Source organism: Scleropages formosus, chromosome 10, assembly GCF_900964775.1.
Source record: "Scleropages formosus chromosome 10, fSclFor1.1, whole genome shotgun sequence".
Lineage (NCBI taxonomy): Eukaryota > Metazoa > Chordata > Actinopteri > Osteoglossiformes > Osteoglossidae > Scleropages > Scleropages formosus.
The window spans coordinates 24,517,184-24,530,604 of NC_041815.1; the positions used below are offsets into that span (position 1 = coordinate 24,517,184).

Below are 13,421 nucleotides of genomic sequence, written 5' to 3' on the forward strand. Positions count from 1 at the left end.
TTGGCTCCCGTCATCCTCCTTTCGGGTCAATACGAAGGCCGATGGACTGAAGCGAACCATAAAGCTCCTGGCTGTGATTGTAATTTCCTCTCTGCATTTTGAGACCCTCTTACTTGGCATTTCTCCCTTTCTGAAAGTGGGAACATGATGTAGCAATAGCAGAATTTGCTGCCGAACGTGTAAAACAGTGAGGCGTACCGGGCAAAATTACAACATGTGCTACTTGAAAAGCAGGAGAATAAAAACAAAGAATGAAACAGTTCAAAACAGTTTATTTTATTTTTTTCCAGACAAACACATCGATTTCTGGACCACAGTAGAGGATGGAAACCTTTCACAAACATTTTTATTATTATTATTTGAAAATACAAATATAAAATTATACTTTCCACATCTGAGATGTGAGAGACCGCCATCCACTTTTTTTTTGTTTTATTTTACAACAGAGGCTTGAGCAAGCCATACAAGAAGACCTGAAAGATGCTTTCAGACGTCAGTCACTTCAGTCAGTTCTCATGGTAAAAAGTCCGTTGTCGTTAAAAATGGGCAAGTGTTAGGAATGGGCAAGGCAATGAGAGAAGACGGAGCGGTGGCGGAGCACCCAAGAACAAATCTCAGCTCGGCACTCGACCCCCGCCCCCCCCCGAGGCGTCGCGCCGTAATAAGAATCCACCCCCCTCCTCGACCTGTTTCTCACAAACGCGGCTGCGGATCCGGCCCGGAGACGAAGGGCCCCCGAGGTGGCGGCGCTCAGCGACCGCGCCGCCGGCTACGCGTACTTCCCAGGATCCCTCTGGGCCGTGCTGTTCGCGTGTGACGTTTCTCTAGCGGAACAGTTCAGTACTGCAGTGTTGCTCGGAGTAATTGCAGTACATGGAACGCCACGGTGACGGAGATGCTGTAACAGTGAGTGATGCAAACAGCATTTGGTTGCTACGCTTTTTTTGAAGGAAAAAAAAAAAGGAGGGATTTTTTTTTGTGCAAAACGAAGATTCAGAAGTCATACAGTGGAAGAGTTTCACGAATACATGTAGTATTTATGCAGACAGGCTTTTGCACAGAGCAAACTGTACGGTCATATCACGGTTATGTGTCACTTTGTGCGCACTGGTGTCTTTAACAGTATTATTGTTTGGCCATTGCCTAGCACTTGCCTCGAAATTCAAGTTTAAATGGATACGGTAGTACGCTCCCAAAATCAGCCGACACCTTCCAGGTCATTTTTTTTTTCTTTTTAATTTTTTTAAACCAACAATTATCCAATGAATTAACTAGTCTAGCAAGATGTGTAACATTCATCAGCTGTAAACTGCTGTACAATGAAAAATAAAATTACAGCAACAGAGCCATGCTACCTTAAAGTCCAAGCTACAGGATCAAATTAACAACATAAATAAATAAAAATTCTTAATAGAAATGGCGTGGACTATTTGAAAGAGATCACCAGCCTTTATTTTAACCAAAAGCTGAAGCGGTACCCTAGAGCGCCGAGGTGGCCGCCAGGCGGCGCGCACTTAACTCCTACCGGCTAACGCACGTTCCGATCGACGCTCCGTCACGGACTTCCTGTCAACCTGTCGCTTATCCATATCTCAGAGCACACCAGTGAATTCACTCCTCCGTTCAAGTGTACAATGTGTTAACTGGGTAAAACACGACTTCACTACTTCCTGTAAGGTACACCCCAGACTGCTCTACGTACATCTCTACGTCTTTCTCAAACCGTACGAAACTCTACGGTACAACAATTACGGGATCAACAAAGGGAACGAACCCCTGGCAGATGGGGACATATAAAGTGTCCGACGATGATTAGTACGAAGGAAATCTCTCTCGCGCCGCACCCTGCGCTCTAGGAGCGTCCAGTCGCGGGGTCAGTGGGTTCTCGTGGGCGTCCAGTCTGCTAACCATCAGCTCGTGCGCCACGGGAAGGGGGCGCACCGTCACAGACCTCCTCCCGCGGCCTCGAACGAGAAGACGGCCGCGTGTCCGATTCCACCCGCCACGGGCAGGAGCCCCGCTGGCCAAAGGTGTCGCCGTGAACAACTTGGGGCCGAGGACCGCGGGCAACGCTGGCTTCTTCGTGTTCTCTGGGCTTCCTGGGTCACAGATGACTAACGATTCAAACTTAGGTCCTCGCCGCAGGGCACCGGGCAATCTAACAGCGTGACCCCAGCCCTCACGGGTACTCGGTTACCTCTGAAGGGTAGACAATGGGACATCACACGAAAACCGCGACCTCGGATCGAAGCGGACCGACAGCTGGGGTGGTACGCAAACCCTCCCGGCCAAAATCTCGTCTCCACACACACTACGGTAGGCAGACCCCCCCCCTACCGCAACCCCCCTTAGAGTCGGCACTAAGTTAGAGAAATCCAACATCTCAGACACGAGCAGCTCATTATTATGATGATGATGTTATCGTTATTCCTCTGTCTCCTTAAGCTGTTTGCTACATATAAGATTTACAAGCTACTGCCTGCATCAAGTGAGCTTTTTAATGCTTTGAGGAGCGAGAGTTCGAAAAGGTTTTGATTAAGATAAAGAGCTGGTTTCCAGGTTCAAGTGTAAAAAAATGCAAAATATTTAAATGTTTTTGATGAGTGATAACTAAAGTATTTATTAATCTAGGCAGACACATTAAAAAAAATTATCAGTATCCAAAAATAGTGCCATGGGCTACTGGGATATTTAAGTGTACAAACATCAAAACATATTACACAGTTTTAATTGTTAATATTATTATTATTGTTATTGTTATTAATATTACTATTATTATCATTAATCTGTTAGAACTTTCTAAAAAAATATGACTTTCTTTCATGTAATAAAATCATCATTTTCATAATTATAGCTTGTGTCCCTCTTAAAAAATAAAAAATAAAAGTTTTGCATATCTAGCATTAGCATTTAAGGTAGTATGGCACACCCCTTTTTAAACATTCAAGGGTGGGGATCCAATTAATGCCTTGTTTAAGAATCTGTCTTACAGCAATTTGTTTTTCTGTATTTCTTCTGTGAGCTTTGGTTAGCTGAAACCACGTGAGATCAACGAAAAAGTAAATGAAAAATAATCAAATTGCTATTAAAGTAACTGTCAGCATGTTTTTTCTTTTTACTTTGATAATTAATAAGAGAAAGTTCTATCCTTACTGGTCCTAAATCTGCTAATAACTACATCTACATCTTAATCTTAAATATGTAACATCTACTTCTAGGTACTATGAGAGAGAGAAAGAGAGAATTCGATAGAGACATAAGGAGAGTGAGAGAGACCAACAAAGAGTATAGACCACTACACTGGCATCAAAGACAGCACTCTGTTACAAGGTAATTTGCCATTTTTACACACTACTAAAATACATTTATGATCAACAAAAGATTATAGTATGAGGTGACAGGGAATGGAAAGAGAGAAATCAGTGGATGTACAGTACATAATAATATTGTTATAGTTATTTATATTATTAACAGCCACAAAAATATTGATAAAAATCCCCTGATTCAAAATTGAAAGTATTCAAGGGAGAGTAGTTTTATTTGTATTTTTTTTTTTCATATTTTCATTTGAATTTCAACAGTTATCATAATTGTTTGTTTGTATTTTTTTTTGTTTAAATTATTACTTGATCAAGTCTCCATATTATTTAAAAAGCATCCAGCATTTTGCTTAACCTGGTTGTTCTGAACAAAATTAAAACAGAACAAAATAAAATATACAAAATAAATTTGCAGCAGGAAGAAACAAAAGAACATCAGCATATACATCAATCAATCAATCCATAATATCTAAAAATCTTTCCGTAGTTTTTAAAGCGACTCATTAAATGCCATTTCTCTAGTTGAGCTAATCCAGTCCCTCCATATATAAGAAATGAACACAGCAGCTATGGTTAACGTCGTGATTCAGTGTCTTCTATTGGCTGTATCTAAAATAGCGACATTTATCAACAGTTTTAGAAATATTCAAAGTTTGCATGTTCTAGCCATACAATACAATCCCAAGACGTGGGCACCGGCTGACTCTTGTTGCTATTAGCCAAGATGTTCACCCATCTCTGCTCCTGTAGGCGTTTGTACTGAAAAAATAGCATAAACGTACTTATAAATAATCCTTCATACTTCCCCTGGTAAAGACCATTTAAAATAGACAACATTTATCATGTGCAAATAGAAAATGGTCAGTTCTCTTCCTACTAGTCACAGTGCAATGATTTTATTATTCATTCATAATTTTAATCTGTTTACACATAAAATAAATTAATCTGTCAACCCATCTACGGTAAAACTCACAGGACTGAGGTAACGATATAAAATGTTTGCCTTCCTAGTTTAATTCAAAAGTACTCCAGACCAATTTGGGAAAAAGAAGCTCGGTTTACGTATTGCCTCTGCTGAGCGGAACTTAGGCCTTTCGTTTCCCGTCAAGCGGAAAGGAACAAACGGAGGCGGGGGGGACGGGACGGGACGGGACGAAACCGAAATGCGCGTCTCTGTTTGTTTGCGGCGTTTACGGAACATCGATATTCACGGAGCGGCGTGAAATGTCTGGACAGAATTCTGAATCTCATTCCGAGTCTTCGCAACCAACCGATAGAAGGTAAAAGTGTGCTTTGGATTTTACAGCTTTCGTTCTTCCGTTAAAGAAGGTTTTTCAGAATCGCCGAGAGCAACTTAGTACTAGTTCTCGTTAAGCTTTCGGCAGGAGTTCGTAAGCGCTCCTGCTTCGAAGACATGGAGTAAATGAAGTTACCTCATGTGTTTTTGTGTTCAATAGTTTACCTTGTGCACACCTGTACTCACTATCTAGTCAATATGCTGGTATGACACTAGTACAGTTAATAAGCCTACAGTATGTACAGAGCAAGCTAACAGTGTTCTTGTAGGTTCGTTCGTTCGTTCGTTCGTTCGTATCCTCAGCGGGGCAGTAACGACTTTTTGTGCTCCCAATGGATTTCGTTCGCTGTTAAGAGCTTCACAAGTCTCCTTTTTTGTTTTTTTACAGCACAGTTACAGCCTATCACACCTTCACAAAAATATGGTATCTCTTTCTCACTTGGTTATATGCAGTGACTGGAATAATATTTACAGTTACATTTCTCTTTTTCAAATCTGAATTCACAAGTTATTGAAAAGGAAAAAAAAAATCTCTATTTTTTCGTAACAACAAAAGAAAAAAAACAACAGTTATAAAAAAAAGGACCGTGAAAATATTGTAGTCCTCTTCTTATTGCCCAAAATAGGTAATAATAGTTAACAAGACGTCACGAAACAAAAACAGAGCTACTAAGATTTATTAGTTACCCTCTCACTGTCTATGCGAATTAAAACGTTCTTTTTCTCGTTCGTCAAGCATCACCCCTCCATGTCAGTTTTCTTGCGTGTGCAAAATGACACCTGAAGGTCTGATCATTTTTAAGGATCGGTACCAAAGGTAAAAATGAGGAACATAACCACTGAAAACATCAAGCTCTACAAAGAAGTCGAAAGAAAAACGCAAGTTTACACTTTACACCGTTACGTCTATAAGAGAAAATCAGAAATACGCAAATAATCAAAGAATCAAACTCTACAGCTACTTGAAATAAACAGGAAACTTGAAAAGAAGAGAAGGAGCTAAAATAAAGTTAAAAGTAACATCAGAATCTTACATGAAGTTACCGGGTTTAAAGGAGGATTGAAAGGGATTTTTAAAAGCCGTGTTTTGGATTATAGTACAGCAGATTTTTTTTTTTTTCTGAGATGATTTTTACGCTTTTATTTTTGTTCTTCATGTGGTGCCACCTCCAGCCCCGTTCCTGTGGGTGACGCTGTAGTGCCTGAAGTCCGATGACATCACCTGTACACAGAACCAATTAGAAACTTCGGCCCGCCTTGCCGGGGCCTCCGGACAGACTCTGCCGATCCAAACACAGACACCAGAAAGTGGTTAAGGACACGGTCCTCCTACTTGACGGGGCACCGCTGGACCGCTGTATCTGAGCTCTGCCTACAACCTCCAGCAGACGTGTGATGGGAAGGGGTTCCTCGCCAACAACAACGTCTGGCCTCTTGTACGGAGCACACGCCAGTGTCTGATTTCACCGTGAGTGAAAAGACTCGCAGGACCCCTCCGGGTTACGGCGGTCACACAAGGCGCACGGAGGCTGTACGGCAGCGCAGATACAACGCCGATAACGAACGAACGCGCGCACGCACACACGCACGCGCACGCACGCACGCACGCGCACGCGCGCACGCAGACAGACGACACGGCTGATCTACGTGAATGTCGTGCGTAAGCGCTGAGAGCATGCAGACGTGCAGTGACGAGCGCACACCGGTTTACAGAAACTGCCGTCACCGTTGCTTTCTCTCTCGTCTTTTTCGCAGACGGAGGGCTGCGTTTACGAGGCCGCTGACGCGGCGCTTCTCGGCCGCCTTCCAGATCCTTCTACTGAACCGCAGCGAGGGCAGGAGAAGCCGGGAGAAGCCTGGTGCCTGGCGCCTCCTCGCCAAAGTGACCTTAAAGAGGGCCTTAGACGCACGGATGGGCAGTGAGGCGAGAGGGCAGAAAGGAGCCACGGGGACTTTGAGGGGATCCCACCCAACAGATCGCAGCCTACGACGCGGGGGAGCTTCAAAGGGCAGCCAGGGATTGTGCCTCTGGGCAGCTCTATAGCGGATCGCCGCTGCCTTCAGGCAGCAGCCTCCAGCCAGGCAACACACGCGCACACCTGAAATATTTATCTTCGGAGGAGGCCTGACTGACAGCAGGTTAAGCTGCACAGAGGACACAGACCCAGCTGAGCGATGCGGTAGAAGGGAGATCCTCTGAATGCAACCGGCTATAAACGACAAGCAAGTGAAATACTTCCTTTTTACCACTTGAGACAGGTGAGCAGTTACTCGGGACGCTCCTGAGCCCACCGCAGAGACTGAGAGACGCTCTCCATCGGCTTCCGTTCCACCGTTAATTACCACTTAGTTAACCGTTCATCGAAAAAGCCCACGCTTTTCTCCTAAGCGACTTGCAGTATGAAGCGACCTGCAGCGATTCACCCATTTTACAGTTGAGTCATTTTACCTTGGTCAAGGGCACTACGAGCAGGAGGTGGGATTTGAAGTCGGGCTGCTGTGAAGCCCACATTACTTCCATAGTTTGAAACGCACAAAAAGTGTCCATTGTCAGCATACAAAGAGAGACGCCAGTCTAAATGTCAACTTCCGTACAGCGTCTCCACCGAACGCCCCCCCCAGGCGGAGGGAGAGATGCGCCGGCACCGCGGGCGCTCCCGGCCGGACCGAGGCCTCTGGAACCGTTACTACGGCGGAGCGCGACAGCGACCTGTTCAACGTCCGTTGACCCCGTGATTTAATACGACCTCTAGGTGTGCGATGGCAAAGTGGAGAGAAAGCAACAGTGCAGTCTGAGTAAACCCAACGAATTGATAATTTCATTATCGCTATCGTTGTCGTCGTCGTCATCATCATCATCACAGATACTGCCATGCAAGTGGAGCCTCATACAATGAGGGGTGGTGGTGGGGAGGGACTGCATGGTGCTAATAGGGGCTCTAGAAAGAGTGGGGTGTTTGAACTTCACTCAATGACAGGAATAAACTTTTTAAAGGGTTCCGCACAAATTTCAGAAATGTCATCCCAATTATAAAGGGCGACAGTTAAGCAGATGCATGTACCCCCTTTTCCACCCATCAGATTCTCTTAATAGATACATAAGTGTTTCCAGAAACCCTGTAAAAACTTTTTGACATTTCTGTGCGAGTGCAGGAGGGTGAAGGTGAGAAGAGAGGAGTGTCCGGACGGTTAAAGACACGGCGGCAAGAAGGGATGTGGATTTAAAAGAAACTAGGGGAAAGTAATGAGCAGAAATAGAGGGAGAAAAAGATTTATCAGATAATATAAATGGCACATAATACCTCAAATGAGATGGCAACCAACCACCTGTTAGGTTTCAATGGTATCCATTTGTAAAAGCTGTCGCAATCAACGGACCCTAAAAGTGTACAGTTAGTACATGTGTCAGTATGCATTTTAGGGAAAAAGGAAATTTTATTCACAGGTTTGTGCGTTGCCAGCATGAATGAGTATTTACATCTGTGAATTCCCTTAAATAATTTGGAAGAACCACATACGTTAATTGAGTACAATCATTAATATGAATTATGAAATGCAATCATTGCCATCAATTATTTTTTTTTCCCCCACATTTACCCAAACCGAGAACTCTGGAGGGCATTTTTCTCACTGGTTGCAAGAGGACAGAATCCTACCATGTCTCTCATTACCCCTCCGGGGATATAAGGTACACTTCAGCAATGCGGACATAGAAAATGTTCTTTATTTATGTTGCGATGCCTCATGTATCCTAATGAGGAGGCGTGATCACAGCAGCACCGAGTGTCCTCAATGGCTGCATCGGCTATGGACGGAGACATAGTAAAGATTTTGCTCCAAGCCAAAAGAGCCTACAGGAAGTGCTTAATTTGGAGGGATTAAGGAATTTAAGAATCGCCCCGATTGCGAAACGGCGGACGGAGGGCGCCGGACGCTGCGGCGCGGGCACTACTGATTACGTGCGGAGGCAGCGCGGGCCGTTGGACGTCGGGGTCCGGGCGTGTGGGATTCGTGCGACGGGGGACCGCCTGAACCTCCCCCATCTGCGCACGCCATCCCAGCCCCTCGGTCCCCGAGGCCCTCCGCCTCGCGCTTCGCCTGCCTGCCCCCACGGCGGCCAAATAGGGAGGGGAAGGACGCCGGTAACGCAGCGCAGCAGAGGGGCTCTTTGTTTTCGCTCCAATTCAGCCCCTCGAGCGAAGAACTTGTCGGACTCTCACCGAGATACAAGCAGTTGCGGAGTCTCTCTGTCCGGCGCTTGTACACATTCATGCTAACACAGACAATATTAAGAACAACCCAATTCATGCAGAAGTACTGTAACAACAAGAATAACCGTGGATTTGTGCCGAGAAGCCGATCCCAGAAAAGAGCCCCGGTGGAATTTTGTGGGAAGACGGTGGACGATTAGCGGTGTCTCTATGCTAAGACTGCCAGTAGTGCCAGTAGTGCGTCGTCGGGTCAGTTTGTCGCGTGTATATTGCGTGCTTGTGGCACTGCTGCACAGAGCAGAAAAGTGACCAAGGAGCTTCAGAACTGGAAAAAACAGAAACAATCCCAAAAAAAAGAAAAACAAAGAGCTGCCACTCTGCGAGCCCATCGGAGGACACTGGGGCGAAGTCAAGCACGGAGTACCCTTGAGAAGCGTGGACAGCCCCGCTGGGGCATGGGGGGGAGGGTGCGGGTGCCGACCAGAAGGACGTAAGGGCCGAGTGAATGAACTCTTGCTTGATAAACTTTTGCTTGTGTCCCTCCTCCGGTTACTTTGGCAACAGGACGACCGCGCGGCTTCTAAGGTCTCCGAAGGTCCGAGGGCGACGGCGCTGAGAGGAAGGCTCTCCCTTTCCTTGCGATGCTCCCGCTTCGTATTTCACGCACATCGCAAAGATTTTTTTTTAAATACTTCCTTCACATTCTCTCCATCCCTCCTCACTTCCTCCAGGTAGCGAAATCCTCGTTTATATTTCATTACACTTGCGACTGCTCCCTTTCGGCGTAAGGCACGAGAGCCGCGCGCGTCTGAAGTGTCCTTACGAGTCGCGCTTAACTGTGCATTTTGCGCGAGGCCTGATGAACGTTCGTGGAGAAAGGCACAAAGGAGCACGGCCCACGCTGAAGGAGACACTGTTCTTCCACTCAATGTCCTCTTTGTTCCTCCTCTCGCTGCTCTCCTGCAGAGTGTCTTGCAGGCTAGGCAAGGATCAGGTGTTCAAAGGTGGCATGCGCTCTCAATAAACAGTGCATAAAGCACAAGGAGGGCCTTGTTCGTGCTCTCGAGGCCTTGAAGCTCTCTTATTGCGGCTCGAAAAGTTCAAAAAGGCAGCAGAAATGAAACCTCACCACAGGGCTGCGATTCAGGAACCGCTGTCGTTCATCAATCCTCAGCGGACCACAGAAAGATCTTTAGCTCCCTCCCATGTCCTAATCTATATTGATAAACTTTGTAAAGGTTAAAAACAACGGTATCATAAATAATGAATGGCGGTACCTTCAAAGGGCAAAGGGAGGAATCCGCGCCACGGCGCATCACGCGGGGGTCTCGCGCAGATGGCGGCGCTGGTCGTTTCTGCTCGACCGCACCTGCTCCGACACTGGGTCGGCGCGGGTTTTCAGCGAGAAATAAAACGCTGTTTTGAAAGTCAATGTAATTAATGACACGACCTTGTCCTTCTGGTCGGAGGCTCGGAGGAGGCCTGGTAGCACCGGAGACGGGCAGCGACGCTCGGCGCAGCTCATGAAGGAACGCCAGGAAGCGTGCAGAAGGTGCCAGAGCACACTAGCTCCAAATCAGTCCAGCTATGTGCTGCGCGCTTTGCTGGAGCACCTGTTTGGCAGCGCCGTGGGTATTCCTCCCAAAAAACAAATGAGCCCCAGAAAGATGCTGCATTGCATGCATACTGCTAGTGGATTCTTGACAGACGCAGGTGAACGCTATAAAGCGGTGTTAACGGCATCGATCCGATCACCAGCTGGTCCACCAGCGCATAGTCTGCGAAGTGCCAACTGCTGTGAAAGAGCTTCTCGAAAAGGCTTCCTTTGGCTCCGGAGCGCTACAAGGTGGATAGTTAAAATTATATTCGAAATGTGCTCGTCCAATTTGCTGGAGGTGTACACATCCTGCGCCGGCTCCCGCTCTCTTTCACCTCCCTCTTTGTCTGCCAGTGTTACGAGGAGGATCCACGCTGAAGAAACCCGTGCTCTTGGAATGCAAAGTCGCAAGTTGGAAGCTACGGCCTTCGTGTGCCGGGGCTTTTTTAAAAGGTGAAGTTACACGTATTGCCCCGCAATATGTTACAGCCTTGCGCATCGCCACTTGGACTTCGGGGCAAAAGAGATGAACACCAGGCAGTTTATACGAAGAAGTGAAGTTACTCCGGCACTCTGTCGCTCTACAGTTAGCGTGGACTCGTTTGGAATAACAACTTTCGCGCAGGCACGCCGGGCACATCGACCGTCCTTGGCAATAGGAAGGAGGGCGGCTTCGGGAGACAGGCACGTGTGCGCGCGCGAATGTGTGTGCGTGCATGCGTGCGAGCGAGCGGGCGGGCGGGCGGGGCCCCGGGACGAGGAAGCGTACTTACAGCGATGCCGTGACTGAATCCGGAGCCGGGCTGGGGGCTAGCAGCACTTATGTAGTTCCCCACGCCGGAGTCCTGGCTGCCGGGGCCGTACAGGTCCGCCACGGGGCCCGGGCTGTTGGCGCCAGGGAAGGCTCCGGGTCGAGGCGGGTTGGTGCCTGCCGAGCAAGCAGTGGTGCCAGAAGTGGGATGAGCAGAGTAGCTACTCAGGACTGGTTTGCAGAGATAAAAGCTGAAAAGCTGCGTATGAGCCTGGCATGCACAGCACCCAGAGAACAAAAAGCCAAAGCAGGAGAAATCGGTCCTCTCGAAACGGAAATTAAAATCAGACCGTAAGGACTAATACATACAAACGTGAAACAGAATAATATATATTTTAATATTATAATATAATATTATAATATATCTTTTCACAGAATAACACTGCATGCAAAATCAAAGTGGTAAAGGGTAACGGAAACTCAGCCCTTAACAGGAAGCCCGAAGCCTGATTCACACACGTATAAAGAGACGGAGACACACATATATACGCGCATATATATGTGTACGCACAACGGTGTGTATGTACAGTATATACATATATACATGTATGTATGTATGTATGTATGTATGCATGCATACACGGAGACAGACGCACAGATACACCTGTGTATTTGTCATAGAAATGGTCATTCAGTGCAATAGCGGAGAACCGGGGTGTTCGTTTATCACATTTCCAGCAAAGTACGCAATTCTTTTCATGTGCCATTTTTACGCTCATGCAGAACGGACGCTTTTCTGTGCCCGGACAGGTCGAGACAGCATTCACATCCCATGCAAACTACAAAGGAGCTGCGGCTGAGGAGAAACGCCGCGTGTCATTTGCGTGAGGTCAGAAATGGAGGTGACTCTAATAAAGCTGTGGGCTCTCCTCTCGCGGGGCCCTGCCTGGTTAAGATGCTGGAAAATGAGTTGGTTCGCAAAGGCCTCTTTCATTACCATAACCTCTTTTATACGCCCCCCCCACCCCCTCCACATCCCCCATCCCCCATCACCTCCCTTGTTGGGCGCTCAGAGTTTGTACATCGTCAAATATGAATGTGAGTTCATGAATTCCTCTCACAAATTGCATGGGGGATTTCAACACAACACCCCCGTCTAATCAACACCTGTCCTTGGGAGAGTTGTTTTCTCCCTCTCCTTCTTTAAATATATGATGGTGATTATCTTCCCGTCGGGTGTCAGGGGCATCAGACCTGGCTGCTTCCTGACAGGCAGGAAATTACAGGAGGTGTCCTGGGTAATGTGCGCTAAAAGCTCCATCATTGAGTTACATCTCCCCAGCAGCGAGAGACATCATCCCTCCGTTGAAGGGGAACACACACAAAATGCATCCAGGGGCGGGGGGGTGCAGGAGCCGGGGGGGCAGGAACTTGCCGCCCTGCTCCCAAAGCGACGGGAAGAGGGTGGGCGGTCATGAGCCGAGTCCTGAACTACAGAACAAGCAGCCTTGCCAATTTACTGCAGAGGAGCGCGGGAAAAAGCCCTGTCACAGAGTGGGGGGGGGGGGGAGAGAGGGAGAGAGAGAGAGAGAGAGAGAGAGAGAGAGACGGGTTCCTGAAAGTAGAACACATCTGATTTAAGTCCCAGACCAATAATGTGTCGGCAATTAAAATAAGAGGGGAAGAAAAGAGGAAGAGAGAGAGAAACCCCGGGGTACTCTCAAATTGCTCTAATTGTTACAGACCACTTGAGCCATCGCTGCTGTCATCTCCAGATGACCTCCACTTTTGCTGCCTTCAAAGACAAATTAAAATAAATAAAAATCAAAATCCACAAATCAAATTAAAAGCGCGCAACTTTGAGACCCCCCGACCGCACCATATCCATTTTTCTTCATAAACGGCACCAAACGGCCCTCACGTTAATAAAGGGGGAAATTCAACGGAGCCCTCGTGCGGCCGCAAGCTTTGGGTTCACTCGCGGGTCCATTCGCAAAGAAGACTATTAGTAGCCAAAATTTCAAGAGTTACGCGGCTAAAAGCCATCAAAACGAAGAGACAAGCGGAGAAGACACTTCCGCAGAACACGGCGCCGACACGTAGGGGCCGGACGTCGATACGCATTTCTTTGTCTCCTCGGGACCCGAGTCACGGGGCCACCGGTGATGCAGCGGGGGTCCGCCGTCTGCCACGGGGGGCTATCGGGAGTCCGAGCCGGGAAACGTCAGCCTTCACGCGCGAGTCG

General features: G+C 47.3%; 1 protein-coding gene across 4 annotated transcripts in view; it reads right to left on the reverse strand.

Moving 5' to 3' along the window:
- Positions 1-5,138: 5,138 nt before the first annotated feature.
- msi2b (musashi RNA-binding protein 2b) overlaps positions 5,139-13,421 on the reverse strand; it is a 200,687-nt gene continuing 192,404 nt past the window's right edge. For 3 of the 4 annotated variants that reach the window (XM_029255557.1, XM_029255558.1, XM_029255555.1), the window contains 3 exons: positions 11,199-11,353; positions 7,920-7,996; positions 5,139-5,897 (listed from right to left, as the gene is read on the reverse strand). In XM_029255557.1, coding sequence (XP_029111390.1) covers positions 7,955-7,996; positions 11,199-11,353 — 197 coding nt within the window. In that variant the 3' untranslated portion in view covers positions 5,139-5,897; positions 7,920-7,954. The remainder of the gene's footprint in view (positions 5,898-7,919; positions 7,997-11,198; positions 11,354-13,421) is intronic. The other variant, XM_029255556.1, reaches the window with a different exon arrangement.